Raw genomic sequence first — 27,849 nt, forward strand, 5'->3', positions numbered from 1 at the left:
ACAACAAAAATATCATTATACGCACCACACAAAGTTATAATCAAATTATAAGTTTAAGCAAATTCTCACCTTAACTAAGTTGTGTAGATGAAATTCTAAACAGTCTTAGTAAACAAGAAACACAGAGCCAAATACAGAGTTAAAGCCAAAGAGATCAGAGCAAGAACCACACTACCTTATCTGGCCACCTCGCTGCCGTCACTTCCAGAGAGAGAGACAGAGAGACAGAGAGAGACAGAGACAGAGAGACAGAGAGACACAGAGAGAGGCAGAATCAGAAAGACAGAGAGAGAGAGGGAGACCTTCTTCCTGTGTGACTTGTCTTTTTAATTGCCTTTTTGTTCTGCCTTCTCATTGGCTCTAAACCCAACCACATAACTTCCTTGTCACTGTCTGTCTATACAGACCTCCAGGTCTCTATGGTTGGTACTAGAATTAAAGGTTCGGGTCACCACAGCTTGGCTGTGTCCTTGAACACACAGAGACTCTGCCAGTCCTGTGATTGGATTAAGGGTGTGTGCTATCACCACGGGACTTCTGCTTAATGGCTGGCTTTTACCTCTGGTCTCCAGGCAACTTTATTTATTAATATACAAATAAAGTCACATTTCAGCACAAATAAAATATCACCATAAAGTTGTTTTCCTCTGGGAGCACCCACCCCTTTGTTCTCTCCCTTCACACCAGCCTGTTTCTGTCCATTTTTTATGCCAGAGCATTTGATCTACCCATTTCCCTTCTGGCCCCAAATGCCCCTTGGTCTTGCTTTCTTCTGGAGCATCTGCCCTGCTAACATTTTGTTTTGGATTAACTAATGTCCTATTTTTTTTTTTTTATTAATGCTACCATTTGCTTCCTGTGTCCGGACTCCAGGCTGCTGAACAATGCTAGAAAAATTCACAGGACTTCTTTGTGTTGGGGTTCCTTTGTACACTTGCTCTGCAGCTCATCTCTCTCATATTGTCTTTTTTTTTGGCAGGGAGGGGTTTCAAGACAAGGTTTCTCTGTGTAGCTTTGCGCCTTTCCTGGAACTCGCTTTGGAGACCAGGCTGGCCTTGAACTCACAGAGATCCGCCTGCCTCTGCCTCCCGAGTTCTGGAGTTTTTTTGGGGGGTGGGGTGGGTTTTTCTTTTTTTTGAGACAGGATTTATCTCTGTATTTTGGGTACCTGTCCTGGATCTTGCTCTGTAGACCAGGCTGGTCTCGAACTCACAGAGATTTGCCTGGCTCTGCCTCCTTAATGCTGGGATTAAAGGCGTGCACCACCACTGACCGGCCTTTGTCCCTTATTTTTAAATGAGAATTTTCTTCTCATCTCCTTATTTTTAAATAAGAAGATGAAAAATTCTCATTTAAAATCTTTGTGTTCACTGAAAGTTTGAAATAAGTTCATTGATCTAAGAGGCTATGTAAGAAGCTAGAAATAGAACAAAATAAAAGTTTTTAAAAAGCTGTGCATGGTGGCATGTGGTGATATTGTGTTCCCCAAAATATTGTGCACCCTAGTAAACTTATCTGGGGTCAGAGAACATAACAGCCACTAGATAAAGAGGCCAGAAAATGGTGGCACACACACCTTTAATCCTAGCATTCCAAAGGCAGAGATCTGTCTGGATATCTGTGAGTTCAAAGCCACACTGGAAACAACCAGGCATGGTGACACACGCCTTTAATCCGAGGAAGTGATGTAAGGAAGCAGAAAGGTATATAAGGCATGAGGTCTAGGAAATAGAGCTGGTTAAGCTTTTAGGCTTTTAGCAGCAGCTCAACTGAGATTCATTCTGGACGAGGACTCAGAGGCTTCCAGTTTGAGGAAACAGGATCAGCTGAGAAGTTGGTGAGGTGAGGTGAGGTACCTGTGACTTTTTCTGTTTCTCTGATTTTTCCAGCATTAACCCCAACACCTGGCTTCAGGTTTGTTTTTATTAATGAGACCTTTTAAGATTCGTGTTACAGTGGCACATGCCTTTATCCCAGCATTTGGAAGGCAGAGGCAGGCAGATGTCTGAATTCGAAGCCAGCCTGGTGGTCTACAAAGTGAATTCCAGGATAGTCAGGGATACACAGAGTAACCCTGTCTCAAAAAAACCAAAGCAAACCAAAACAAGCAAGCAAACAAACAAACAAAAAGTAAAAAAAAAAAAAAAAAAACCAAAAAATAGATGAAAGTCTACATATTAGACCTAACAAATTATTATTATTATTATTATTATTATTATTATTATTATTATTATTATTATTATTATTATTTTCAGAGACAGGGTTTCTCTGCGTAGCTTTGTGCCTTTCCTGGGGCTCACTTGGTAGCCCAGGCTGGCCTCGAACTCACAGAGATCCGCCTGGCTCTGCCTCCCGAGTGCTGGGATTAAAGGCGTGCGCCACCACCGCCCGGCTGGCTTCATTTTTTTAAGTGGGCAAGGTTAATAGTGTTTACTTTCTCCTCTGAAGCCCTAATCTCAGCGTGTTTTTCAATGCTATTCTGCATCGTACCGCCTACAGAGATTCACTCCCAGCTTTTAGTTTATAGAGGAGTGGTTAGGAATGAATAGCTAGAACCTAATAGGGGATTCTCATCGCTCTTACTCTTAAGTCTTGAACCCTATGGAATTTCAAAACCTTGCACCAATAGCGACATCTCTTGGTGAAATAAGAGGCAGGCGGAGGGGCGGTGCAGTGTAGTCCTCCGGTCAGCAGGGTGCAGTGCGAGCTGGGCCGTGCCTCTTTGCGTCCGCGAGTCACGCGCAGGCGCAGACGTGTGCTCCCGGCAGCCTCCGCTCTCTCACCCCGCGCGGTGGATCACCCTGCGGAATCGGCGGAGGGTCGGCGCCGCGGCGGGCTCCGGCGGTCGGCGGGCTTCCGCGCAGGGCGGCCGGGCTCCGCGCTGCCGCCGCCGTGGCCCATGGGCAAAATCGTCTCGGAAGGCCGGGTGAGTAGCGCCGTGGCGGCCCCGGACAGGCGGTCTGATCCGGAACGGGGACTTGGGTGAGCGCGCCTCCACGGAGGAGCTGGACGCGAGGCCGCGACTCTAGGCCGCGCCGTGAGGGGCACGGGGATGCGGGCGCGACACCCCGAGCTGTCCGGGGGTTCCCAGCCCTCCACTGCGGGCCTCTTCTATCTGCCAGGTTCGACCGGGCCACCTAGATCTCCCCTCACCTGTCTTGATCGCCTTGACACTAAAGAACGTACCTTCCTCCTCTTCATGGCCCATGTCCAGACGAAGTTGTTGGGTCGCTAGACCCCAGTAACGCGGAGTGCGTCCGGCCTACGGAATGGAGGGGCAAAACCCCCCAAAACTTGTTTCCTTCTGGGGCCCCAGAAGTAAGGGTTGAGGGCGTTGTCTCACCTGGTCAGGTAGAGACAGTTGTAAATCCGGCATCCTCAGCCCTGGGTTAAGGGGAGTTCATCGTTCGTGCCCCTCCCCTAGGTGTCGAGCTTCGTTTGCTTGGGCTAGGTGTGCTATGAGTGCGTGCTGCAAATTCAGTGAGGTACTTCTCCAGGAGTTACAGCTCTAAGAAGCAGGCTTTAAAACCCAGGCCTGGGTTGATGTAAAGAACCAGAGTACAACCTGAAAAGACCTGGAAGAGGAGCTGATGTCTACTCAGTTTTAGAAGGACTTTATTAGACGTGCAGAAGTGAAAAAGCATCAACAGCGAAACACCGTAGAGTATTCTGCAGTTTAAGGCAGTTAAGAGGGATGTAGAGGGGTGATCAGATCCTGACCACCCTTTGTTAAGTCAGGAAGGGAGGGGCGTTGACATTAAATTCTTATTGGTAAGGGCACATGAGGATGGAAAGTGTGATTGCGACAGGTGGCTCTTTTAAATCATGCAGTGCAGTGCACACATACTGGAGTGAGCTGTAAACACCTCGAGAAAGCGAATTATAGTAAATATAAATGATCTAGCCCGGGATGATGGTGCATGCCTTGAACTCCAGTACTTGGGAGATGCAGGCAGGAAGATTAGGGGTTCAGGGACAAGCCACATGTGGAAATCAGAGTACAGGCTCCTATCATGTGGATCCTTAGTGGCCCCCTTATTTGTTTTTACATATTTTCCCCTGTGCATGGCTTTTTCACACATCCAGCAGGGAACAGTTTACATTAGTAGTAATTCTGCAAGTTGAGAACAGTAGGGAAACCTGCTCTGCTGTATGCTTAAGTTACAAATGTCTCTAATTTGTTTGTGAGAAGCTCTGGCCTATGGAATTTTGGTAATTTTGATGGGAAATTTAAACTGTCGAAGATGGCGTAGCTACAGATAGAGGGGAATAAATCTGTAAAAAGTCCTCATTATGTCTTGTTTGTAAGGTATGATTGTGTATCACGCTGACAAGGGGTAGGCTTGCAATGGTTGCTCTTTCTTGGTTATCAACTTGACTACGTCTGGAATTAATAAACCCAAATGGCTGGGCACACCTGTGAGGTGTTGGGTTTTTTTTTGTTTTTTTTTTCATTTTCTTTTTTTTCTTTTCTTTTTTTTTTTTTTTTAAAGACGGGTTTCTCTGTGTAACAGCCTTGCTGTCCTGGAACTTGATCTTTAGACCAGGCTGGCCTCAAACTCACAGAGATCCTCCTGCCTCAGCTTCCCAAGTGCTGGGATTAAAGGCGTGCGCCACCACACCAAGTTTTCATTTGAAGTGGAAAGACACACTTCTAATCTGGATTTTTTCTTTTTTCTGAGACAGGGTTTCTCTTTATAGCTTTGGAGCCTGTCCTGGAACTCACTCTGTAGACCAGGCTGACCTCGAACTCACAGAGATCCGCCTGCCTCTGCTGCTCCTAGTGCTGGGATTAAAGGTGTGCGCCACCACCACCACTGCCCGGCTAAATATTTATTTATTTTATGTATATGAGTGACTTGTCTTCATGTACACCACAAGAGGGAATCAGATCCCATTACAGATGGTTGTGAGCCACCATGTGGTTGTTGGGAATTGAACTCAGGACCTCTGGAAGGGCAGCCAGTGCTCTTAACGGCTAAACCATTTCTCTAGTCCCTAATCTGGATCTTTGAGGTAGGAAGACCCACCTTTAATCTGGACCATACCTTCTGCTGGCAGCCTCTATGTGGAAGAAAGCAGTTTCTTTGCTTTTCCTGCTTGCTTTGCTTTTCCTCTCATTAGTAAGTAGTCCACTTCTTCAATTCCAGTGTACACTGGAGACCAGCTGAGATATTCAGCTTCGTGGACAACTACTGAACTACTGGACTCTATCAGTTTGTGGGCAGCCATTGTTGGAGTAGCTGGATCACAGCCTATAAGCCATTCTAATAAATCGATATAATATATACACATATATTCATTCTTATATATGTAGTTCTCTATATAAATTCATGTATGTATATATATTCATTCTGTAAGTTCTCTTCCTCTAGAGTCTAGAGAACCCCGACTAATACAATAAGGTAGGCTGATCAAAGTATAATATTGTCATAAAAAAAATGAACTAAGGACTGGGGAGATGGCTTAGTAAATTACTGTTGGGTAAACATGAGGCCCTAAGTTAAGATCACCAACACCCATGTAAAAATTTCTCCACAGAGGTGCATGCCTATAATCCCAGCTCTGAGGAAGCCAAGACTGGAGGTCCCCTGGGGCATGCTAGCTAGTCTTGTCATGTCATTGAGTCCTGGGTTTTGATAAGAGACCTTGTCTCAAAAAAATAAGGTGGATGGAGAGTGACTGTGGAAGAGTGTCCATCTCTGGCCTCCACATGCACATGTATACGTATAGCACACACACAGGCAGTGGCTGAGCATGGTGGCGTGCATATGTATACGTATAGCACACACACAGGCAGTGGCTGAGCATGGTGGCGTGCATATGTATACGTATAGCACACACACAGGCAGTGGCTGAGCATGGTGGTGTGCATATGTATACGTACAATGCACACAGGCAGTGGCTGAGCTTGGCGGCCCGGTGGTGAAAGGCTGTAATCTCAGATGCTCATAGTTCTGCGGGCATTCGACACACATGAATTCATTAAAACATTTTTACATTATAGAGGCCAGCTTCTGTTTGTGTTTACATTTGAGTCTTAATTGTTGTGATATGTCTAAATATTAGAAAATGCTGCTTCTTATCAGCTGGCATCAGACTTCATGAACTAAATGTATTATATAAGTGATACCAAAACATTTTAAGTTTGAATCCCTCCAGAGTCTCCTTAATGTATTCAGTGTTTGCCCTGTGTTTATAGGGAGATTAATGACTAAACTATGATATATTCATAAGTGTTTAAAATAGCTCAAATGTAAATATATACACCTTAAAAGGAATAGGTCCTTTGCAAGGAAAATTATTTAAGGTTAAAAACCAAGGGCGTAATAGAGCAATATTTAGGGAAAAATCACCTGGCTGGCTTGAGGAGCCAAGGGATTTCTTGTCCAGATCCTGTCTTCTGTTTTAGTTGATGAATTCACAGGAGCTTGTAGTAGTTATCATTGAAGTAATCAATACATTTATATGGGGGTGACAAATGTTCTTTGCTGTGATAGTCCAGTTCTGTGAATGTAAAGGTCAGCGAAACCCAGAAAATCAGAAGACCGTTCTTCCATATCTACTGAGATGTAAAGGTGTAATTTTGTGAGCTGTTACAGAAAACTATTAAATGCTGAAGAGATGACTTTGGTTTCTAATATTTTAAAGTTTTTTTTTTTAAGGCAAAGGAGAGCTAGTCAGAATTGTCAACAGACCATCTTCAATTTAGAGAAGTGGATTGAAATCACAGTAGTTCACAAAACCTCATTAATTCAGCAATGAAGATTGCATTAGCCTTGAGTGGTGGTACATGCCTTTTATCCCAGTACTTGGGAGGCAGGTTTATGAGTTTGAGGCCACCCTAGTTCATGTATCGAATTCCAGACCAGTTAGAGCTACATAGACCCTGTCTGAAAGAGACAGAGACAGAGAGGTGGTGTGTATTAAATAGGAATTTTTCAGATGGAAGGGCTCTGTTGGGTGCTGAGATCCTACACAGTGTTTGTTTTTTTTAACCCCAATATTTGTGAAAACACATGTGTCAGAGTTGACATTTTGAAAAAGTGGTATACCAGTGTTTTCTAGTGTTAGTTCACTCCCATCTCTATCCCAAGAACTTCCTCTTTAACTTTATTTTTAAACTGCTATATGGCACCAGCTGACTTGGAACTCATGTTCCTTAGCCTCCTGGTGAGATTGCCCTGTGGCAAAACAAATGTGATACAAATACACTATTATTTTAGCTATTTGTAAGTATACACTTCTATGGCAGTGTGCTGGCCAGTTTTTTGTTGTTGTTTGGTTTGATTTTTTTTTTTTTTTTTTTTTTTTGGTCAACTTGATTGGTTTGATTTTTTTTTTTTTTTTTTTTTTTTTGTCAACAAGCTGGAGTCATCTGGGAAGAGGGAACCTTACTTGAGAAATTGCCTCCATCAGATTGGCCTGTAGACAAGACTGTGGGTGTATTTTCTTGATTAATGATAGATGTGAGTGGTCCCAGTCCATTGTGGGTGTTTCCAACCCTTGGTAGGTGGTTCTGGGTTGTATAAGAAAGCAAGCAGAGCACCCAGTAAGCAGTACTCCATGGTCTGTGCTTCAGCTCCTGCCTCCAGGTTTCTGCCCTGCTTCAGTTCCTGCCTTGACTTTTCTCAGTGATGGACTATGATGGGACATGTGAGCCAAATAAACCCTTCCCTCCTCAGGTTGCTTTAGGTCATGGTGTTGTCACAACAATAGAAAGAAACCTAGGGCAGGTGGTAAATATACTCAACATTGCTCAACCTTTTGCCTTTTTTCAGAAAAGATTTTTTTGAGCTAGGATTTGGTGTAGCTTAAGCTGGCCTAGAACTCACTATGTCATCAAGGATGACCATGAACTTCTTTGTGCTCTGCAGTCTGCCGTTTGAGCTCCATCCGCAGCCCCACAGGTGGATGTAGAGAAACAGGAGTGTTTAAGAGACAGCCCCTCTATTATATTACTCTTCCCTCAATAGTCATGTTTATGAAACCACAGAATCATTTTACCACTCTTTTTTTTCTGTGACTATGTGGTTCTTAATTATTTATTTAAGACAGGGTTTCATGTGTCCTAGGCTAACCTCAATAACTCCTTATGTAGTTTAGATGACATTGTGTTCTAGATCCACCAGTCTCCACCTCCCAAGTGCTGGGATATCAAGCATGTACCACCACACCTGGTTTGCATGTTTTCTTTATAAAAGAGCAGCTGCCTATGCTGATCCAGCCTAAAACTGCTTTTATAAGGCTTCTACTTTCTGTCATTGAGATGAAAAGTTTTAAAACTGATCTTTATACCTAATAATGCCGCAAATGTAGAGTTTCCATCTTACTTCATTGTTCTAGAACCGATTTTACTCATGAATCACTTCACCAGTCTTTTAGGTTGAGAAATTAATTCTAGGCTGGACATAGTGGTATTTCCCAGCACTCAGAAGGTGTAGCTAAAAGAATCACAAATTCAAGGCCAGCCTGAGCTACATGAGAACCAGTTTTAAAAGAAAAATTAATTCTAGAGGACTGTTTTAAAATAATTCATGGGTATAGTTGCATATTAGAAAGAACCCTGCATTTGTGATGACAGGTCCATTGTGCAACTATTTTAGCACACAGATGTTCAAAATTTGCTTCTGTTTCATATTATTTAGTCTCTGTCCTTGCTTTCTTTCAGCATTAAACCAAAAAGATGTCCCTATATGATGACCTGGGAGTGGAGACCAGTGACTCAAAAACCGAAGGCTGGTCCAAAAACTTCAAGCTTCTGCAGTCCCAGCTTCAGGTGAAGAAGGCAGCGCTCACTCAAGCGAAGGTAAAAACAGGCCAGAGCAGGAGTGGGCAAGTCTACCACTCGAGTTCTTGAGAATACCTTCGTTTAAACTTGCTCTTTTGCCTCCTTGTTGGGTCAATGTGAAATAGTGATGGAGAGAGGGATGGAGAGCTGAGGATACTTTCCTTCTGCTGGCTCTTGGGAATAACAGCAGAACTATTTCATGGAGTAGGAGTGAAGAAAAGCAGTCCTCTCAGCTCCTCTCCATGAGGCTGGCTCTAGACTTGAGTGTGTCAGAGACTGAGAACTTGTTTCCGATGCTTCATTCATAGCTAGAGTCCTAATGTTCTGGTGGTTCTGGTTCTAGACAGGGTTCCAGGAATGTACATTGTTAGGTTTTTATTGTAGGAAGCTTGGAAGCAGCTTAGTAGAATAATCAGGTCCACGGTGCACATCACAGAGGGCATCATATTTGTGAACATGTCCGGCACGTATAGTTAGTTACAGGTGGGAATTGTTCTTGTCTGTGTTGTATATGCATTAGACGTGAGCATTATCTTTGGAATAATTCCACTATTTCTTTGTTTCTGTTTTTGGTTTTTTTTATTTGTTTGTTTTGTTTTTGTTTTTGTTTTGTTTTGAGACAGGGTTTCTCTGTGTAGCTTTGCGCCTTTCCTGGAACTCACTTGGTAGCCCAGGCTGGCCTCGAACTCACAGAGATCCACCTGGCTCTGCCTCCCGAGTGCTGGGATTAAAGGCGTGCGCCACCACCGCCCGGCCTGTTTTTGTTTTTTAGACAGGATCTCAATACATGGCCTGAAGCTGGCTGTTTAGACTAGGCTAGCCTCAAATTTATAGAAACCCACCTCTTCCTCCCAAGTGCTGGGATTAAAGGTGTGGGCTACCACAAAACTTAAAATATGAAAGGTATAGTTGTGAACTGGATGTTTCTTAACTAAAATGTGCAGTATATTTTAGGAATAAGAATAATTTGCTCAATGTTTGTTTCTTAGGTAAAGGTCTTGCTCTTGTAGGAAGTATAGACACACAGACAATGTATACTGTATCTTTACTGTGGATTCTTAAAGAGGCAAGTAATAAAGGTTGAGGCTGAACATGGTAGCACAACACTTGTAATCCAGCACTTAGGAGGCGGAGGTGGGAGTATCAGTCTGGTATATAGCATGAGAAAAGGTGTGGAGGGGTTTAGAAAAGCTGCTTTGGAAGTAGACCCTGAAGAGTTGCTAATGAAGTGATTCCATTGGTGGCTGGAGGGATGGCTCGTCCATTAAGAGCATTTATTGTAGAGAATGTGAGTTCAGACCCCAGCACCCACATTAAGCATCTCACAAAACACCTCTAACTCCAGCTCCAGGGAATCTGACACACTATTCTGAGCTCTGTAGGCATGCATGTGGTACATAGACTGCACACTGGCAAAACACTCAAAAATTAAAATTGTGTGTGTATAGAGTGCTTGCCTAGTTTGTGTGAGTCATCAGGTTCAATCCTCAGCACCTCCCTCCCCCAAAATAGTCTTTACCAGATAAAAACACCTGTACATACCTTTAATCCCAGAATTTGTGAGGCTGAGGCAGGAGGAATGCCCAGAAGATTGAGATCAGCCTGGGCTACATGATAAGACCCTGCCTTCAAAAAAAGCCAATTTTATAGATTATGTATAACTGACTTTTTAAGCCATGTCTAATTTGTCATTTTCTTTATCTAGCCAGCTCATAAATCTGTTCATGAACTAAAGGTTCAAATCTATAGGTTCAAAACCATCTTAGACAGTAGCTTAGAAGAGGAGGGGGATCAGTGAGAATGGGAGAAGGTGGAGAAGGTGATGGGGTTGAGGGATGAATATGATGGAATACATTGTGTACGTGTTTGAAGTGGCAGAAAACCTGGTAGTGTTGGTGAAGACGAAACGGTTTCTCTGTGTAGCCCTGGCTGTCCTGAACTCAATACGTAGACCAGGCTGGCCTCAGAGTCACAGAGGTCCGCCTGCCTCTACCTCCCAAGTGCTGGGATTAAAGGTGTGCACCATCACTGCCCCAGCTCATGTTGGTTTTGTTTGTTTGTTTGTTTAATGACATTTTTTTTGTGTGTGTGTGTGAAAATATAAAGTTAGTTTTTTTTTTTTTTTTTTTTTTTTTTTTTTTTTTTTTTTTTTTGGTTTTTCGAGACAGGGTTTCTCTGCGTAGCTTTGCGCCTTTCCTGGAGCTCACTTGGTAGCCCAAGCTGGCCTTGAACTCACAGAGATCCACCTGGCTCTGCCTCCCGAGTGCTGGGATTAAAGGCGTGCGCCACCACCGCCCGGCTAAAGTTAGTTTTTAACAAGTTGCTGTTTAGGAGCAAGAAATTAATATTTTCATATGAAATCTAGGCTGTTGGTTTTCTGCCTCAGTCTTTTTAATTTATATTTATTTTTGCTTATTGATATATACACTTATATATGAATGTATATGTATATATTATATGTTTTTCAAGGCAGAGTTTCTCTGTGTAGCCCTGGCTGTCCTGGAACTCAAGGATCCATCCACTTCTGCTTCACAAGTGCTGAGATTAAAAATGTGCTCCATCACACCTAGCTATCCAGATATTTTATTGTCAGCTATTAGCAAATATCTTGATACTGCAGATAGATTTTAATCAGTCAAAATGGAACATTACTTTAAAAAAAATCATGTCTGATAACCTTCTGACATGAATTTTGAGGATTCTCTCTGTGCTTAATTTCTTATGAAGAAGTGAAACTATATTATGTTGTTTCTCTTGGGCTCCTCAGGGAGTTTCTCAGAGTACTAATCAAACTTGTCAAAAATATTTGGTAAAGAAAAATTTTACCTGTACCTGAAAGATGAACCTGTGGTCTCATTTGTATTTCATTTTTGAAAATACCTATTAAATTTAAAAATGAGCAAGTAAATGATTATCCTAACCCCTATTGTGGAAACTTCAGGGTTTATGTTGTGATTTTGCATTTGATACCTGCATGGCATGTTGTTTGCTTAAAGCACTGTTAAAGTCCAGAGAGCTCAGACTTCCTGATAAGAATGAAAGTTTGTACCACTTTAAATGGTAAGAATGAGAAGTTAAACTTTCGTGATCCCCATCATTCCATTTGATCAGCCGTGGCCTCTTAGCAACCTGACAACTCATGTAGTCCACCAGCTCACGGTGAGACACATTCTTGCCTATAAGCTTACCAGATTTTAGAAATGCTGGGTCACCGAGGTCTAAGTTAACTGTCTAGAAGCAGCAGTGTTCGAAAGACCAACATCCCAGGGAGAAAACAAAGATGGTGATGGTGCCGGGGAAGAGGGACTGCTAAGATTAAGACACCCACAGACCAGAAGTACATTATGGAAACGGGCAGGGTCTTTGTTTGAAAAACCAAAGACCGGCTGGTTAAAGTGCATTTTGAGGATGGTGAGAATGCTCAGTGAGTCAAGCCTGATGACGGGAGTTTGACTAGAACCCTATGGTGGAAAGAGAGACCCGAGTCCCTCTGTTGTCCTCTGACCTCCATACAGACACGTGGTGTTTGCATGTGAACACACATGTGTACACACCCAAGTGAGTATATAAGTAATTTTAATTGGCCAGAGTAAGGTCATACTAAAAGAAGTAGGGTAGGAGCTTGTACTCGGGAGATAGAGAAGTTAAGGCTAACCAGAAAGTGGTCACAGTTACTGTAAACTTTATAGAAAAGTGGAGGAAATCTGTGCTTTGAAAGAAAGATCAAAAAGGATGAAGATATAGCTCAGTTGATAGAGTGTTTGCCCAGTCTTCAGGAAGTCCTGTGTTAAATCCCCAGCACTGTATAAACTGGGTCTGGGTATATGCCAACACTCAGTGATGTGGAGTGAGGTGGGTCAGGAGTCCAAGTTCATCATCAGCTACATAGGGCACAGGGGGCCAGCCTGGGTTACATAGGACCCTGCCTCAGAAAACACTGTATTAAAGACTGCTACTGTTTCAGACTGTGATTTTATCACAGCTGGAGGTTCGTTACAGAGACCAGAAAAAATGTCTGTTGCAAGTAGGAGGAATTTTAATTTGGAACATGGGTGTGTTTCTCTTGTTTCTGATGTCAGAGCCAACGGACAAAACAAAGTACAGTCCTTGCCCCAGTCATCGACCTAAAGCGAGGAGGCTCCTCAGACGACCGGCAGATCGTAGACACGCCCCCTCATGTAGCAGCTGGGCTGAAGGTGAGCCTGCACACACCTGCGGCTTTCTTGTTGCATTTCCTGTTTTCTTTATTTCACACATATGTTCCTCTGGTTTTTTCTTTAAAGACTGTGTGTGTATGTGTGTGTGTGTGTGTGTGTGTGTGTGTGTACATGTATGTCTGTATGTGTGTTGTGCACATGTATGTGCTGGTACCCATGGAGGCCAGAAGACATTAGATCTCTTAGGGCTGGACTTAAGACATTCGTGACCACCCTGGTGTGGGTGCTGAGAACCAAAGCCTGGTCCTCTAGTAGAGCAGTAAGCACTCTCAACCCCTGAGCCATTGAAAGCTAGTATCCTTTGCAGCTCAAGTCTACTTGGTCACCATCAAAACTTTTATTACCTAAAATAGTTTTAGGTAAATCATTCATCAGGAATGAAAGATGGGCAAAAAAGAAAATCAGGTATCTTTTCAACCATACTCTCCACGTATTAAAAGTTACGTAATTTTAGAATGCCTTTCTTGTATGAGTTCTACCTTCTGTTCTCTAGTTTGCTTTTCTTAATATCTCAGTGAGTGTTCATCCATCTCTGTCAAAAATACAGAAATATTTAAAAATCTTTTTGTGTGTTTGAGTGTTTTACCTGTACTACATGTGTACCTGTGGCCTGTGGGGACACATCCCCTAGGATTGGAGTTACAGATAGTTGTGACCCACCATGTCACATGATGGGACCCAAACCTGGGTTTGCTGGCAGAGCAGTCAGTGCAGTTAATTACTGAGCCATATCTCCAGCCCCTATGTGGTCATTTTTAATGGCTTTAGTGTATTGCCTTGGTAGATTACCTATAATTTAATTCTATTGATGTAAACTATATAATTGTTTCTAGTTGTTGTCTATTAACAGTGTCAGAGCTTATTTTAGAGAAAAGCATTAAAAATAAAAATAGAGCATAGTGCTGCATGTCTTTAATAGGACAGGGCTCCGGGATTTGCAGGGGGATTGGGACTTGTTCGGGGTCATCATCCTTGGCTATGCGTCTAGTTTGGCTCTGTGCGATACTATCTGGAGGGAGCAAGACACTATGTAGTAAATAATAATCCATTTTCACATGTATTTTCCTACAGACGTCATTCAAATGGTGACTGTGGTAGTTTAAAACTCATTTAAGGGCTGGAGAGATGGCTCAGTGGTTAAGAGCACTGACTGCTCTTCCAGAGGTCCTGAGTTCAATTCCCAGCAGCCACATGGTGGCTCACAACCACTTGTAATGAGATCTGGTGCCCTCTTCTGGCCTGCAGGGACACATGCAGGCAGAATACTGTATACATAATAAATAAATAAATCTTAAAAATAAAAACATTTAAGAAATGATTGTGTTCATGAATTGTTTTAGTCTTTAAGTTCTGCAGTACTTTTCTGTGAATAATTAAGCTTTGCTTGATTGCCAGGTTGTGCCACCACCTGGTGAGATGTAGTATGCTATGATTGTTACTCATCTAGGAAATAGAAGATAACCTGCAAGACCTCTCTTTGGTCATCCTTTGACCATAACCCTGCAGGATATGAAGATGGTACTCACCTGGATGTTTTTCTTCCTCAGGACCCTGTCCCCAGTGGGTTTTCTGCAGGGGAGGTTCTGATCCCCTTAGCTGATGAATATGACCCTATGTTTCCTAATGATTATGAGAAAGTAGTAAAGCGCCAGAGAGAAGAGCGACAGAGGCAGCGGGAGCTGGAAAGACAGAAGGAAATAGAAGAAAGAGAAAAGTAAGCTTCATCTTGATTTGGGAACAGATGTCTTGCAGTTGATGTGCATATGAGTGGGTTTCAGTGTTGTCTCTAGGGCTGGAGTTAGGGTTTCAATCAGCAGGAGTTTACTTGTTTTTAAGAATTTGTAATTGTTCCATCCCCCTGGGACAGTGCATTTGAAAAAGTTTATTTATAGACCCTGAAAACCTTAAAGTGTAGACTTTGCATGAATTAGAAAAGTAACCTAGAAAACCCACCTGGTGTGGTGGTGCATTCCTAGAATCCACCTGCAGAGTTCAAGGCTAGCCAGGACTACATGAGACCCTGTCTGAAAACCAAAACACAACAGAAATTGTTGCAGGGCTGTGTCTGCTAGAATCACAACGATTTTAGTGTTATTCCTTACAACTTTTTGGTTTTGGTTTTTTTGAGACAGCGTTTCTGTGTGTAGCTCTGGCTGTCCTAGAACTCACTCTGTAGACTAGTCTGGCTTGGAACTCAAGATATCCTGCCTGCCTCTGCATCTGCCTCCCAAGTTTTGGGGTTAAAGGTGTGTGCCACTCTATCTGGTTCCCTTTCCTATTTTTGAGCCAGGCGAAAGTACATGTATTTTTCACTTGCTTTTTAAAATTATAGGCAATAGGATTTACTTCTTAATTTTTTTCTTTCTTTTTTTCTTTTTCTTTTTTTCTTTCTTCCTTCCTTTCTTCCTTCCTTCCTTCCTTTCTTTCTTTCTTTCTTTCTTTCTTTCTTTCTTTCTTTCTTTCTTTCTTTCTTTCTCTCTCTCTCTCTCTCTCTCTCTCTCTCTCTCTCTCTCTCTCTCTCTCTTTCTTTCTTTCTTTCTTTTTGAGCCAAGGGTCTCATGTAGCCCTGGCTGGCTTCAAACTCAAAGAGATCTATCTGCCTGCCTGTGCCTCCTGAGTGCAGGGATTAAAGACATGAGCCACCATACCTAGCTTATTAAAATGTTTAATTTTGTTAATTAATATGCATTCTATACTAATATGGCAGTTCTTATTTATTGGATAGGTTTTTTTTTTTTTAATGAGTGAATGTGTATCCTAGAAAATTGAGATCATTAAACTGTATATCCATATGCCTTAAAATAAAAAGTTAGATGTCAAAATTTTCTTCCTATGGATTACCCTCATGTATCTGTTCAACTTGTTCATTTTTTGTTTTGAATTTTTTCTGTTGTATACATCCCCAGCATATATACATAAATTAACAATTTATTCTCAAAGAACATTTTTCTTTCTTCCTTTTTTTTTCTTTTGCCAAGAGGCAGTCACAATGATATTTAAACTTCATATTCTATACTAATTTATCTGTGATGAACATTCATTACTTTGTGTGGTGGTATTCTAATTGTACTGAAATGTGATTTTAATTGTATGTTAATAAATAAAGTTGTGCGGGGGTCAGAGCTATTAGAGCCATAGACAGCTTGGCGGCGGTGCATGCCTTTAATCCCATAGATCTCTGTGTGTTCAGGGATACAGCCAGCATTAGAGACATACACCTTTAAGACCTAGAGGGCTGTACATACAGACAGTGACGAGGCAGTCACGTGTTTGGGTTTACAACCAATGAGAAGGCAGAACAAAATACTATGAAAAGACAGACACACAGGAAATAGCTCTTTGGGGAAGCTAGGACCACCGCAGGAGGAAGGGTGAGATTTTAGCTCTGAGCTCTGATCTCTTGGCTTTCTCTTTTACATTGGTTCTGTGTTTCTTATTTAATAAGACGGTTGGTTACATCTACAACTTTGTTGTTTCAGGAGGCGTAAAGACAGGCATGAAGCCAGCGGGTTTTCAAGACGACCAGACCCAGATTCTGATGAAGATGAAGATTATGAGCGAGAAAGGAGGAAAAGAAGTAAGGCGTAAACAGACATGAGCACACTTTAAACTCAGTGCTATCCCAGGCTTTGCTCTTGCTTTCATTTGAGGCATGGTTTATTTTACATTAGTTTGGGTAGTTGAGGGGTCTGGGGAGGTGCTCTAGATTCCCACCAGTCCACATGCCATAGCAGCTTTGGATTATACTGTTTTCATGTGTACTCCACTCTGAACTTCATGAGCACTTGGAGACATTTGCTGTATATTTTGAAAATAGCATTAGTTTTATTTCTGCACTTACCCTTACTTGAGGCATGGTCATCTCTTGCTTCTCAAGCCCAGTGCATTTCCAGTCAGCAGTAGGTAGAGAGGGAAGACCCATATTCAGAGCACATTTGTCTTTAACTCAGTTGGATTTGAGAGCCCATTATGCCTCTCTGCATGTTCACTGCTTCCTGAGAGCAGGGAGATCAAACCTGCACTGGGGACTTTGAACCTTCTACCAACAGTTTTGTGAGTAGAGGTTTAGTTGTGTGTAAAATAAATTCCTAGCAATTACAAGCAGTAGCTAATGGCACTTGAAAGAATAGAATAATCTTTTGACTTCATGGTGGTGTGCTTGCCACGACTTCAGTTGGCAGTCTTGGTTGGCAGAAACTTCTACTTTTCTACTACCTAACAGGCTCTGTTCTAAGCATCTCAGACCTTCACAACGCCTAGTAGGGTCTGTTAACTTTAGTGTGAGTCTCGGGGCTCAGTGCATTCTGGATATGCTAGGCCCACTTTTGGTCTATCCCTGATTTTATTTGCCTGAAGCCTTCATTGTAATTTGTCGTCTTGAACATAAACCCTAAGGATTATGTGTCCTGATAGTTGTCGTTCTGTATAGTAGTTCTGTGTGTGTGTGTGTGTGTGTGTGTGTGTGTGTATTATTCTGTATAGTAGTTCTGTTTTATGGCAGGATTGTTCTCCCCAGCTATATGCTGATGCCTGTTGCTGGGTATAATGTTGTTTGTTGTTGTTTTTTTACTTTTGGCTCTTTGATCTTTTGGGGGCCCGGAGACTTATTCTTACTTATAAATACTGGGCCTTTGCTTGGCTTGTTTCTTTCTTGCCAGCTTTTCTTAATTTAAATTATCCTGTCTTTGGCCTCGAGGCTTTTATCTTTCTCTATTCCTGTATTCCTTTCTTTCCTTCTTACTCCATGTCTTGCTGTGTAGCTAGGTGTCTGGCCCCTAAAGTCCTCCTTCCTCTCTCATTCCTTCATCTTCTCCCAGATTTCTCCTTCTAATTATTCTCTCTGCCTGCCAGCCCTGCCTATCCTTTCTCCTGCCTTGCCATTGGCTGTTCAGCTCTTTATTAGACCATCAGGTATTTTAGACAGGCACAGTAACACAGCTTCACAGTTAAACAAATGCAACATAAAAGAATGCAACACATCTTTTCATCATTAAACAAATGTTCCACAGTGTAAACAAATGTAACACACCTTAAAATAATATTCTACAACAGTATAATTTAAAATTTAAAAATACCTGCCAAGTGGAAAAGAAGTTTACAATTAAATATCTTAGAACTTAGATGGATGTGTGAATTAAATGTATTTGTATTGGGTTTTGTTGTTGTTGTTTTTGGTGGTGGTGGTGGTGGTGGTTTGTAATTTGGTGGTGGGGTTGGTAATGGTGGTGTTTGAGACAGTCTTACTATATATGTAGTCCCCAGAAACTGTCAGTTGTTAGCTACTCAGTTAGGGCGTGGAGCTCCTGGGCCCCTGCTTTTTTACATTCTGACACCAGCTTTAGACCTGTAATTGCTTGTATGTTGCCGTGAGGGATGAAATGATTCTCTTTCTTGGAGAGAAGGGTGGTGATACGACTGATGGGCAAGCGCTGAACAGTAGTTCCTTTGAGTGTGCTGTCCTTTAATCGCAGTCCTTGTGTTTTCACAGGTATGGGAGGAGCCGCCATCGCCCCGCCTACTTCTCTTGTAGAGAAAGACAAGGAGTGTACGTACATTGCTTTCTTCTTTTATCCTGTTATTCTCATACAGATATTTATGAACTGTGGATATCCTAAGCTTGAATCTCTAGTTTCCACCCCTGAAGTCACAGTGGCCCTTGCTACCTGCTAAACTGGGATGCTTTGCTTTGTTTTGTTTTGCAACAGGGTCTCAACTGTATAGTACCGGCTAACCTGAAACTATGTTGACCTGCCTCTGCCTTCTGAGTGCTGGGGTTAAAGGCATGTACCACCATGCCCCATCCTGCACGTGAAATATTTTAATATCAGGATCTGAGTGCAGATTTGTTTTGTTTTGTTTTGTTTTTCAAGACAGGGTTTCTCTGTGTAGCTGTGTGCATTTCCTAGAACTCACTCTGTAGCCCAGGCTGGTCTCGAACTCACAGAGGTCCACCTGACTCTGCTTCCCGAGTACTGGGATTAAAGGTGTGCGTCACCACCACCCAGCGAGTGCAGGTTTTTATACAGGAAGATAAATTGGTTTTTATTGTTGTTTTCATCAAGATTTCATGTTTGTGTGAGATTCATTTGAAGTTAATAAAAGCAGTAGTTGCTCATGCCCGTTACCCAGCATGGGGGACAAAGGCAGGAATTGCTCAAATTCAAGGCCAGCCTGTGCTGTGTAGTGTGTTTCCAAGGTAGCTTGTGCTATAGAGTGAGACCTGTCTTAAAAATCACAAATAGATAACAGATTTTATAACTCAGAGGTTTTGAGCCTGTTGTATTTTGTGATCTTTCACAAGGAGGCAGTGCCTTTCTTGATTAAAAAATTTTCCATTCATTTTTGTTACTGAGCAGTAGTTTCCTACATACGTATGTTGCTAAAATATGCCCACCCACTGCTGATTCTCCTTTGTACCTCTAAAATCTGGAGGTTGTAATTGGGCTTTGTCCCATGCTGTATGCTGAGCCATACCTAACCTATCATTAAAAATAAATGGCTAGGCCTGCAGAGATGGCTCAGCACTCAAAAGCACTGACTCCTCTTCCAGGGAACCCAGGTTCGATTCCCAGTACTCACACAGTGGCTAATAGCTATCTATAACTCTAGTTCCAGGGAATCTGACACCTTCTTCTGTCCTTCATGGGCCCCAGATGTGCATACACTTAGTACATAGAGATAAAAGCAGGCAGAAGACTCACACACATAAAATAAATGAAACAAATGAAATTAAAAGCCATCAGTAATCTTTTAAAAATATTTATTATTTATCCTAATTTTATGTATATTAATGTTTTGCCTGCATTATACCTGATACCTGTGGATATTAGAAGAGAGCATTGTATTCCCTGGAACTGGAGTTATGAAGGTTGTGAGCTACCATATGGGTGCTGAGAACTGAACCTGAGCCCTCTGTAAGGCAGCCAATACTCTTAACCACTGGTCCATCATTCCAGCCCTAATATTTTTTAATATGTAGTATGCTGTTTATTATATTTTAAAAGAAGATAATTTAAGAATATCATCAAATATATATTATTTAAACAAAACACCTGACAGACAACAAACTGCAGTTGAAACCAGCTTCTGACAGGAGGGCCATGCATCTGATGTCTTTAAAGTTTCCTGTTGATGCTAATATGCAACTACATTAAAAAGCAACTGAATATGGTCCTGACAGCACAGGTTTTTTTGTTGTTGTTTTTTATGGTCTTTGCAGCTAGCTAAGCTAGGGTCTAGAGCAGGTACTCTGATGCTATGGGACTCCAGTGAGAGCTACATTGCATCTCCATGGAGCATGCAGAGATCTTGCAGTCAAGCAGAGCTGCTGACATCTAAGTGAGTGCTTTAGTGGGTGAGCAGCATTTCAGTAAGATGGGAAAAAGTATGCCTGGGAAGATATGAGCAGTAGAACTAAGAGTCTTCTTCTCTGGTTTTTTAAAAACCTACATAGACGCTGTAGACCAGAAAAATCAGAGGGACAGAAGGTAGCAAAACATGTGAATGAATAATGTAGCCTACTGTTCTGAATGCTAATTATAGAGTTTTTATTTAATTGTTAAAAAAAAAAAAAAATGCCAGGAGTGCAGAGATGGGTGGCTCACCAGTTAAGAGGGCTTGCTGCTTCCAGAGGCCATGGGTTAGGTTCCTAGCATCAACCACCTGTCCATACATACACTCAGGCATACACAGAAGGTATATAAATGAGTCTAAAAAATCATCTCCAAACAATTCATGCTGGCTGGGAAGACTGCTGAAATAGGGACAGTGTTTAGGAAAGAAAGAACATAACAAAAATGTAGGTGAAATCAGCTCACGATGGACAGTTGAAGCTAGTGAAGCTTTGGACGGTGGTGTGGTTTGTTTTGTGGCGCTGTGGTGAGCTGCCTACTTTACTTTTTTCCAACAGTACCCCGAGATTTTCCTTATGAAGAGGACTCAAGACCTCGATCTCAGTCTTCCAAAGCTGCTATTCCTCCCCCAGTGTATGAGGAGCCGGATAGACCAAGATCTCCAACTGGACCCAGCAACTCCTTCCTTGCTAACATGGGGTAATTAGAGCTTTAAGTGTCCTAGCCAGCTAAGAAAAATATCACAAGTGGCTTGAGACTCAGGGTGTGGGTGTGGCACAGTCCTTTGAAAGTGGAGCGCAGAGGATATTGAGTTTCGGGCTAGCCTGGACTACACAGTGAGACTGAAAAACAGTATGAAGTGTTTGTCGCTCTCTATAGGTGGAACTCATTTAAAAATGAAGACTGTCGCTTGTTGCTCTCTAAAGGATTAGTCTTCAAATCATGTTGAGTGTTTTCCAACCCGCTGAGGGCTTGTACAAAGCAGCTTTCTAATACAAGTCATGGCTGATTTAGACACATTATTTCTATACATAGGAGACGTTTCTGATAGTTAATGACACTGTTTTTTTAACAGACACTGGATTTTCCTGAAGAAATGGTCCTTTGCCTTAGATTGTGGTCTTACACCTTTGGTTTTAAGAAACTGCTCAGGCTGGAGGTGGAGTTCAGTGGTAGAAGGCTGCTTTGCTGTGCACTAGCCCTGGGCTTTGACCCTAACTACTCCCCTCGAAACAAAAAACACCTCCTGTCATCCTAACTATATAGACATGTGTTTGTCATAGTATGAACAAATGAGTTTTAAGATTAACATTTGAGTATGACTGGTAGATTTTATTCATTGGTTCTGGAGTAGTGTCTCCTTATATAGCCCAGGTTGGCCTCAAACTCACTCTTCTCCTGCCGCCGGCCTCGGTCTCCAGAGTCTGATGTTAGGATTGCAGGGATGTGCCACTGTATTTTAGCTCAGCTCTATGCTGTGAAGGGCTGCTCAAGTGGCATTGCCCTGAATGATTTGTTCCGTGCTGCTTAGCAGGATGCTGCTGGAGTAGAAATGCTGTTAGTGAGACAGCAGGTGTGGTAGTCCCACTGAGTTCTGAGAACCCTCGGGAGGTACTGATGAAAGAGTCGGAGTAGATAGGTGGCTGGCTCCATGCAGTGGGAGGGCTTTTCAAATGATGAAAAGACTTTCTTCGGTCACACTGGTCTCAACTGCTGGTAAGCACACAGTACAATTAGCAGTGCGGGTGTTGGTGCAGGTCAGGATGGCTGTCTTACGGACAGTGTCTTGTCTCACTGCACAGCCCGACACTGAAGGAAGGTAGCGGGCACGTGCTTCTGGTTCTTGTCCTTCCTACTCACCATAAAAACTGTCATTTAAATGAGAATTGGATTTCTAATTTCAAAGGGATCCAACATGGTATAGTTTAGCCTTCGTAGTAGTTTGCTTTGCCCTGGAATAGCTTGTTCAAAGAAAACCTGAAAGGAGTTACAGAAGACAGGCAGGTGCAGCTCTGGTGGAAGCTGGGCTCGTGATCAAAGCAAGCAGATGGTGTCACTGGGGTGCCCTTGAGACCCTTGGACACCAGGAGGAAATTGTGCGCTCTTACAGAACGCAGCAGACCGAGAATCCAATTCCATTTGTGCCCTTAACACCTGGAAAGAGCGTTTCCAATGCTTTCTTGCTGTGCATTTGACCTTAAACTAGCCATCTAACCTTGGCCTTGTTTTACTTCCTGTCCGTTCAGTAGATGCTTTCTAAGTTTCTTTCATTGTAGTTTCTGCTGTGCCACGAGAAAATACAATCTTTTTATCTGAAACCTCGTACTTAGAACTTGACAGGCCACCATTTTCAACTGCTCTTAAGCGAGGTAACTGTGCAGACAGGCAGATCACGGAGATACAGTTTGTCTTACACGACAAAGCCGTTCTTAAAGAAGCTATCATTCCCCCACAGAGATAAACTCGGCTATCTTGAGTTGCATTTATTAGCTTTTTATACTTCTTCCATCCTGGGCATCCCCAAGGTTTCCATCTAGAAGCCACTACTAACTGTGTGTCTTGAAGCCTTGTGGTACGCACACTGTTCCCGGCCAAGGCATTGCTGCCATAGCTCCCTTGTGTTCCTGTGTCAATGGCATTGACTCTAAGGACCCTTTTCCTTTCCTCCTAGTGGCACAGTGGCTCATAAGATCATGCAGAAGTATGGCTTCCGGGAAGGCCAGGGGCTGGGCAAACATGAGCAAGGGCTGAGTACTGCATTGTCAGTGGAGAAGACCAGCAAGCGGGGCGGCAAGATCATTGTGGGTGAAGCGACGGAGAAGGGCGAGTCTCAGGGTAAGTTCACAGCATTTGGTCCTTCAGCCCAGAGGGACGTGTGCTCTCCCTTTCGTGCACAGTGATTTCTGTTAGGACATGTTTTCCACTTCGTCTCATGAAACCGGGAAGCCTTGAGACTCATCTCTATTTTCTTCAGAGCCAAGACAGAGATGAAATATGCTTGTGGCAAAGTTACCCCGCTGCTTTGATTAGGCCAAGAATCTCCATACCTTGATAATAAATATTCAGTGTCCTCTTTATTCACATCTTCAGTGGATCTTCCTTTACCCTTCCAATATAGATGTTTTTGGTTTTTGGTTTACTTACTGACCATTCATTTGTTGAGGTCTACTGTTGCTTTGTAGTACCGAGTTGCTATTTTATTTTCATTTAATTTTTATAATTTGTTCTGTGTGTATAGAAAATAGGAATGAGGCATATCTTAGCGTCTGCATTTTAAGTAGAAAAAAGTGGTTTAATTATAAATCAGCTTATCTGAATTCCCTTCCCTAAAATACAGTAACAACTTGACTGGCAGCCCTGTTAATACACAGCCTCAGCAGTAGCCAGTTACCCGAATGCTGAGTACTGGTTGCAAAAACAATAGTTATCCCAGTTTCCAGTAGTATCTAAAGTCAGTTAGCTAGTTACTCCAAGACAGGGGTCATCCATCAGTAAATGTTATAATCTGTGTGCTCTGCCAGCCTTCAGGAAATGAAACAAGCAAAAGATAATGGTAGAAGCTAGAAACATTCAGAAAATACCATAGAAGCATGTATCAAAGAAAAACATGTTTTTATTTCAGGGACTGGTTGCATATAGATGCTTTTATAGATGACTTGAAGGCACAAATAATGAAATTGCTATTGTAATTGAATTAGTCATGTGATGGGACTCAGTTCTCTAATACTTCTGTTTTAGTTTCATTTCCTGTTGCTGTAGTAAAGTACACGGACAGAAGAATCTCATGGAGGGTTTGTTTATTTGGCTCAATTCCAGGTTGCAGTCTATTACTGAGGGGTGACAGCAGTAATTTGAAGCAGCTAGTCACATGCCATATAGTTAGAGAAGGGAGCAGTGAATTAATGGATGCGAGCTAGTTCTTGTTGGCTTTCCCAGCCTGGTGTAGTCTAGGCCCCCAAACCCAGAGGCCCTCTCATGTCAACGAATGTACTTAATATAGTATCTCACAGACATTCTCAGAGGCCCTTCTAGGTGCTTCTAGATTGTGTTGCTGACAATTAAAACTAACCATCATAGTGTCTAATAATGTTTTGATACAGATGCATCCAAGAAGTCGGATTCAAATCCATTAACTGAAATACTTAAGTGCCCTACTAAAGTGGTCCTGCTGAGGGTAAGAAGTAAAAGAAACCTGTCCCCCTTGACTCTGTGTTACCCCGATCTACCTGTCTCTGTGGTCTTTCACAAAGTCCCACTGATAACCTAAAAGCTAAGAAGACTGAAAATATGGGCTGGAGCAGTGGCTCAGTGGTTAGGAGCATGGGATGCTCTTCCAGAGGACCCAGGTTTGGTTCCCAGCACCCACAGGATGGCTCACAATTGTCTATATGGAACTATCTAGTTCCAGGGGATCCACCCCTTTCTGGTCTTTGAAGGCACCAGGCACTCACATGGTACACAGACATACATTCAAGCAAAATGCTCACCCATATAATAATCAATAAACTGTTAAAAAGAATACTGAAAATGATACTTTTGCAGGTCTTACAGATACTGGGTACAGCCTTACAGATGGTTTAGGTTATCCTTTCAGTAAAGTGTGACATTGAAGTAATTAGTTGAAAGCGTTGGAAATTTCTGGAACATCCTCTTTTTTTTTTTTTTTTTTTTTTTGGTTTTTTCGAGACAGGGTTTCTCTATGTAGCTTTGCGCCTTTCCTGGAACTCACTTGGTAGCCCAGGCTGGCCTACCTCACAGAGATCTGCCTGGCTCTGCCTCCCAAGTGCTGGGATTAAAGGCGTGTGCCACCACCGCCCGGCCATGGAACATCCTCTTAAGTGTAGTTCTGTGCACATAGTCTTATAGCACTTTTTAAGCTTCATGTATATTTACAGGAATGCCAGCTTTGAGTATTTGAGGGTCAGAGTTTTCCTTGTGTTTTGGGGATTAGAACATGCCCCACATCTGGGTTGTTGCTTCGTGTTAGAGTGCTTCCTAGCATGTGCAAGGTTCTAATCCTGGGTGAATGAAGGGAGAGAACACCTGTCATTATGAAGGAAACTGTTATTTCTGAAACCCTCACACATTTGTAAATTATGCTTGGTACTTAGTTGTTTGTCTGTTTCTGTATAGAACATGGTTGGTGCAGGAGAGGTCGATGAAGACTTGGAAGTTGAAACCAAGGAAGAATGTGAAAAATACGGCAAAGTTGGGAAATGTGTGATATTTGAGGTAGGAAGATTTTCTTTTGATATAACTTGTAATTGACAGATTATAAACCCTCTTCCACAAGTAGCATTGGCATTGATCCCTGTCTTACTACAAAAGCCAATGCATATTGGTTACATTTCTCATATGTGCTAGGTTGTTATTTCGTGGTTGGTTGTTTTTAAGACAAGATCTTGTTTTGTAGCCCAGGCTGGCCTTGAGCTCATAGAGATCTGCCAGCCTCTGCCTCCCCAATGCTAGGACTCAAGTCGTGTGCCACCACTGCCAGCTATGTGTTAGTTTTAATTGTAAAAACAAAAGTAGATTTTAGCGGGGGAGGGGAGGGCTGGTGCACTCCTTTAATCCCAGCACTTGGGAGGCAGAGCCAGGTGAATCTCTGGGTTTAAGGTCAGCCTGGTCTACAGAGCGAGATCCAGGACAGGTACCAAAACTACACAGAGGAACCCTGTCTCAAAAAAAAACCAAAAATAATAATAATAAAAAGGTAGATTTTATTTGGTAATATAATGCAAATATTTTATTACATCATTTTGTAAGTATTTAGCCTCTCTCAGAGAGCCCTTCTTACTGAGAACATTTAAGATACCAGAAACGTGTTGTGTTTTGAGGAATATGCTCAGTTGAAGAGACATAGCACATAGCAAATAACCGGGAAATATAAAACAGTAGACCTGGTAGTGTTGGTAAGTATAGATCTTAGAAAAGGGTCAGCAAAAAGAAGAGGAGCCTTATGAACAATATCAGGTGTGAGCTTAGCTTTGATAGGATATGTGGGGAGTGGTGGAGGCCGGTGTTCAGACTAAATCAATAGATAGGAGAGTGAGGACTCCTTGGGGAATTAGTTGAGAGTTCTGCTTACATCAATGGAATGGAGCCATATTATGGAAGGCTTGAAAAGCTAAAGTCAAAATGCAGACCTGTGTGAAAGCAGCTGGAGTAGTGCTGTGCACTAAAGTTTCTGCTTTTGCTGCTGCTACTGCTGCTCTTCACCCTGTTGTTTCCTGATGGTGTGATCACTTGATTATGTGCTGGCTGCCATGGGCAGCGTCCTCCAGGAAGTCAAAAGACTACAATCGATTAGCTTTAGATGTTTTCTCAGCCCCTAACACAGTACCCTCCAAAAGCATTTGTACATTTTGATATGTGCAATTTATATTTATTTCCTTGATGGTTGACCACTTTTTTCGTGTGTGTGTGTGTGTGTGTGTGTGTGTGTGTGTGTGTGTGTGTGTGTGATTATAATTAGAATATGTGCTCAGACACACAACTTTACTCCTATGGTCCTTTCCATTCTAGATTCCTGGTGCCCCTGATGATGAAGCAGTACGGATATTTTTGGAATTTGAGAGAGTTGAATCAGCAATTAAAGGTATACTGATAATTAAAGATTTTAACAAATACTAAAGTTACTGCTTGTTTTGATGTCTTCAGGATACCTGTATTAACTGGTTGTCTTTTTGTTTACTTTTTAGCTGTTGTTGATCTGAATGGGAGGTATTTTGGTGGACGGGTGGTTAAAGCATGTTTCTACAATTTGGATAAATTCCGAGTCTTGGATCTCGCAGAACAAGTTTGACTGTCACCTAAAGTCACTTCCATGATCTTTATATGAGCTGCAGACTGAGCAATGACACTGGCATCAGCCTCCATGGCTGTTGGACACAGACTCTTGGACGGACTTCTGAGATATATGTTGATGGATCCCTTTTTTATTTTGTGGTTTTTTTAAAATAGTATAAAAATCCTTCAAAAAAAAAAAAAAAAAAAAAAACCTGTGTGCCTCTGGTTGTTTTCTTGCTGCCGCTTCTGTGTCGGTTGCTTTCACTGGGATTTCATGCCATGCAGCATGTCTGGCCCTAAAAGATCTAGAAAGGCTGAGAATGGAGTTTGTATTAACTCGTCCTCTTCCTCCTTAATAAAGCCTTGAAGTTACAGAGCTATAGCTTTATACATTGTACAATAAAGTCACATTTTGGCGGTCTGCTAGAGGTGAACATGCTTGCTTTCTATATAGTAAAGTTCAGTGACTCTAGTCAGAAAAAAAACCTTAGCCTGAATTAAGATTGCAGAATCAAGAGCTCATGTGGCCTACCTGCTGGGTTGAGTTATTTGCTGTTTAAGCTAAGCCAGACTATAGTGTTTGTGGTGGTTTTGTGGAGTATATGGGTATAGAAATCATTTAGGGTGGATTAGAAACATCAAGTTAATTCAAAACCTAGAACCTGCATTATAAGAGTGTGCCCAGTTACATTTTGGGAGT

At 42.2% G+C, this 27,849-nt stretch overlaps 1 protein-coding gene across 1 annotated transcript; it reads left to right on the forward strand.

Moving 5' to 3' along the window:
* The first annotated feature begins 2,816 nt into the window (after positions 1-2,816).
* Rbm17 (RNA binding motif protein 17) lies at positions 2,817-27,360 on the forward strand. The gene is made up of 12 exons (XM_028891313.2): positions 2,817-2,926; positions 8,672-8,809; positions 12,871-12,987; positions 14,556-14,722; positions 16,488-16,585; positions 18,497-18,553; positions 20,918-21,059; positions 23,032-23,195; positions 24,461-24,534; positions 25,494-25,592; positions 26,886-26,958; positions 27,062-27,360. Exons 2-12 carry the CDS (start codon positions 8,687-8,689, stop codon positions 27,163-27,165), a joined length of 1,218 nt encoding a protein of 405 aa, XP_028747146.1. The 5' UTR covers positions 2,817-2,926; positions 8,672-8,686; the 3' UTR covers positions 27,166-27,360.
* Positions 27,361-27,849: the final 489 nt, after the last annotated feature.

This window comes from Peromyscus leucopus, chromosome 5 (genome assembly GCF_004664715.2).
Source record: "Peromyscus leucopus breed LL Stock chromosome 5, UCI_PerLeu_2.1, whole genome shotgun sequence".
Classification (NCBI taxonomy): domain Eukaryota; kingdom Metazoa; phylum Chordata; class Mammalia; order Rodentia; family Cricetidae; genus Peromyscus; species Peromyscus leucopus.

Excerpts from the sequence above, each read along its gene's own strand:
- Rbm17 (XM_028891313.2), top strand. The coding sequence starts at position 8,687 with ATGTCCCTATATGATGACCTGGGAGTGGAGACCAGTGACTCAAAAACC. Across the intron at positions 14,723-16,487 it reads GAAATAGAAGAAAGAGAAAA|GAGGCGTAAAGACAGGCATG; the intron begins GTAAGCTTCATC and ends TTGTTGTTTCAG. Across the intron at positions 21,060-23,031 it reads TCCTTCCTTGCTAACATGGG|TGGCACAGTGGCTCATAAGA; the intron begins GTAATTAGAGCT and ends CTTTCCTCCTAG.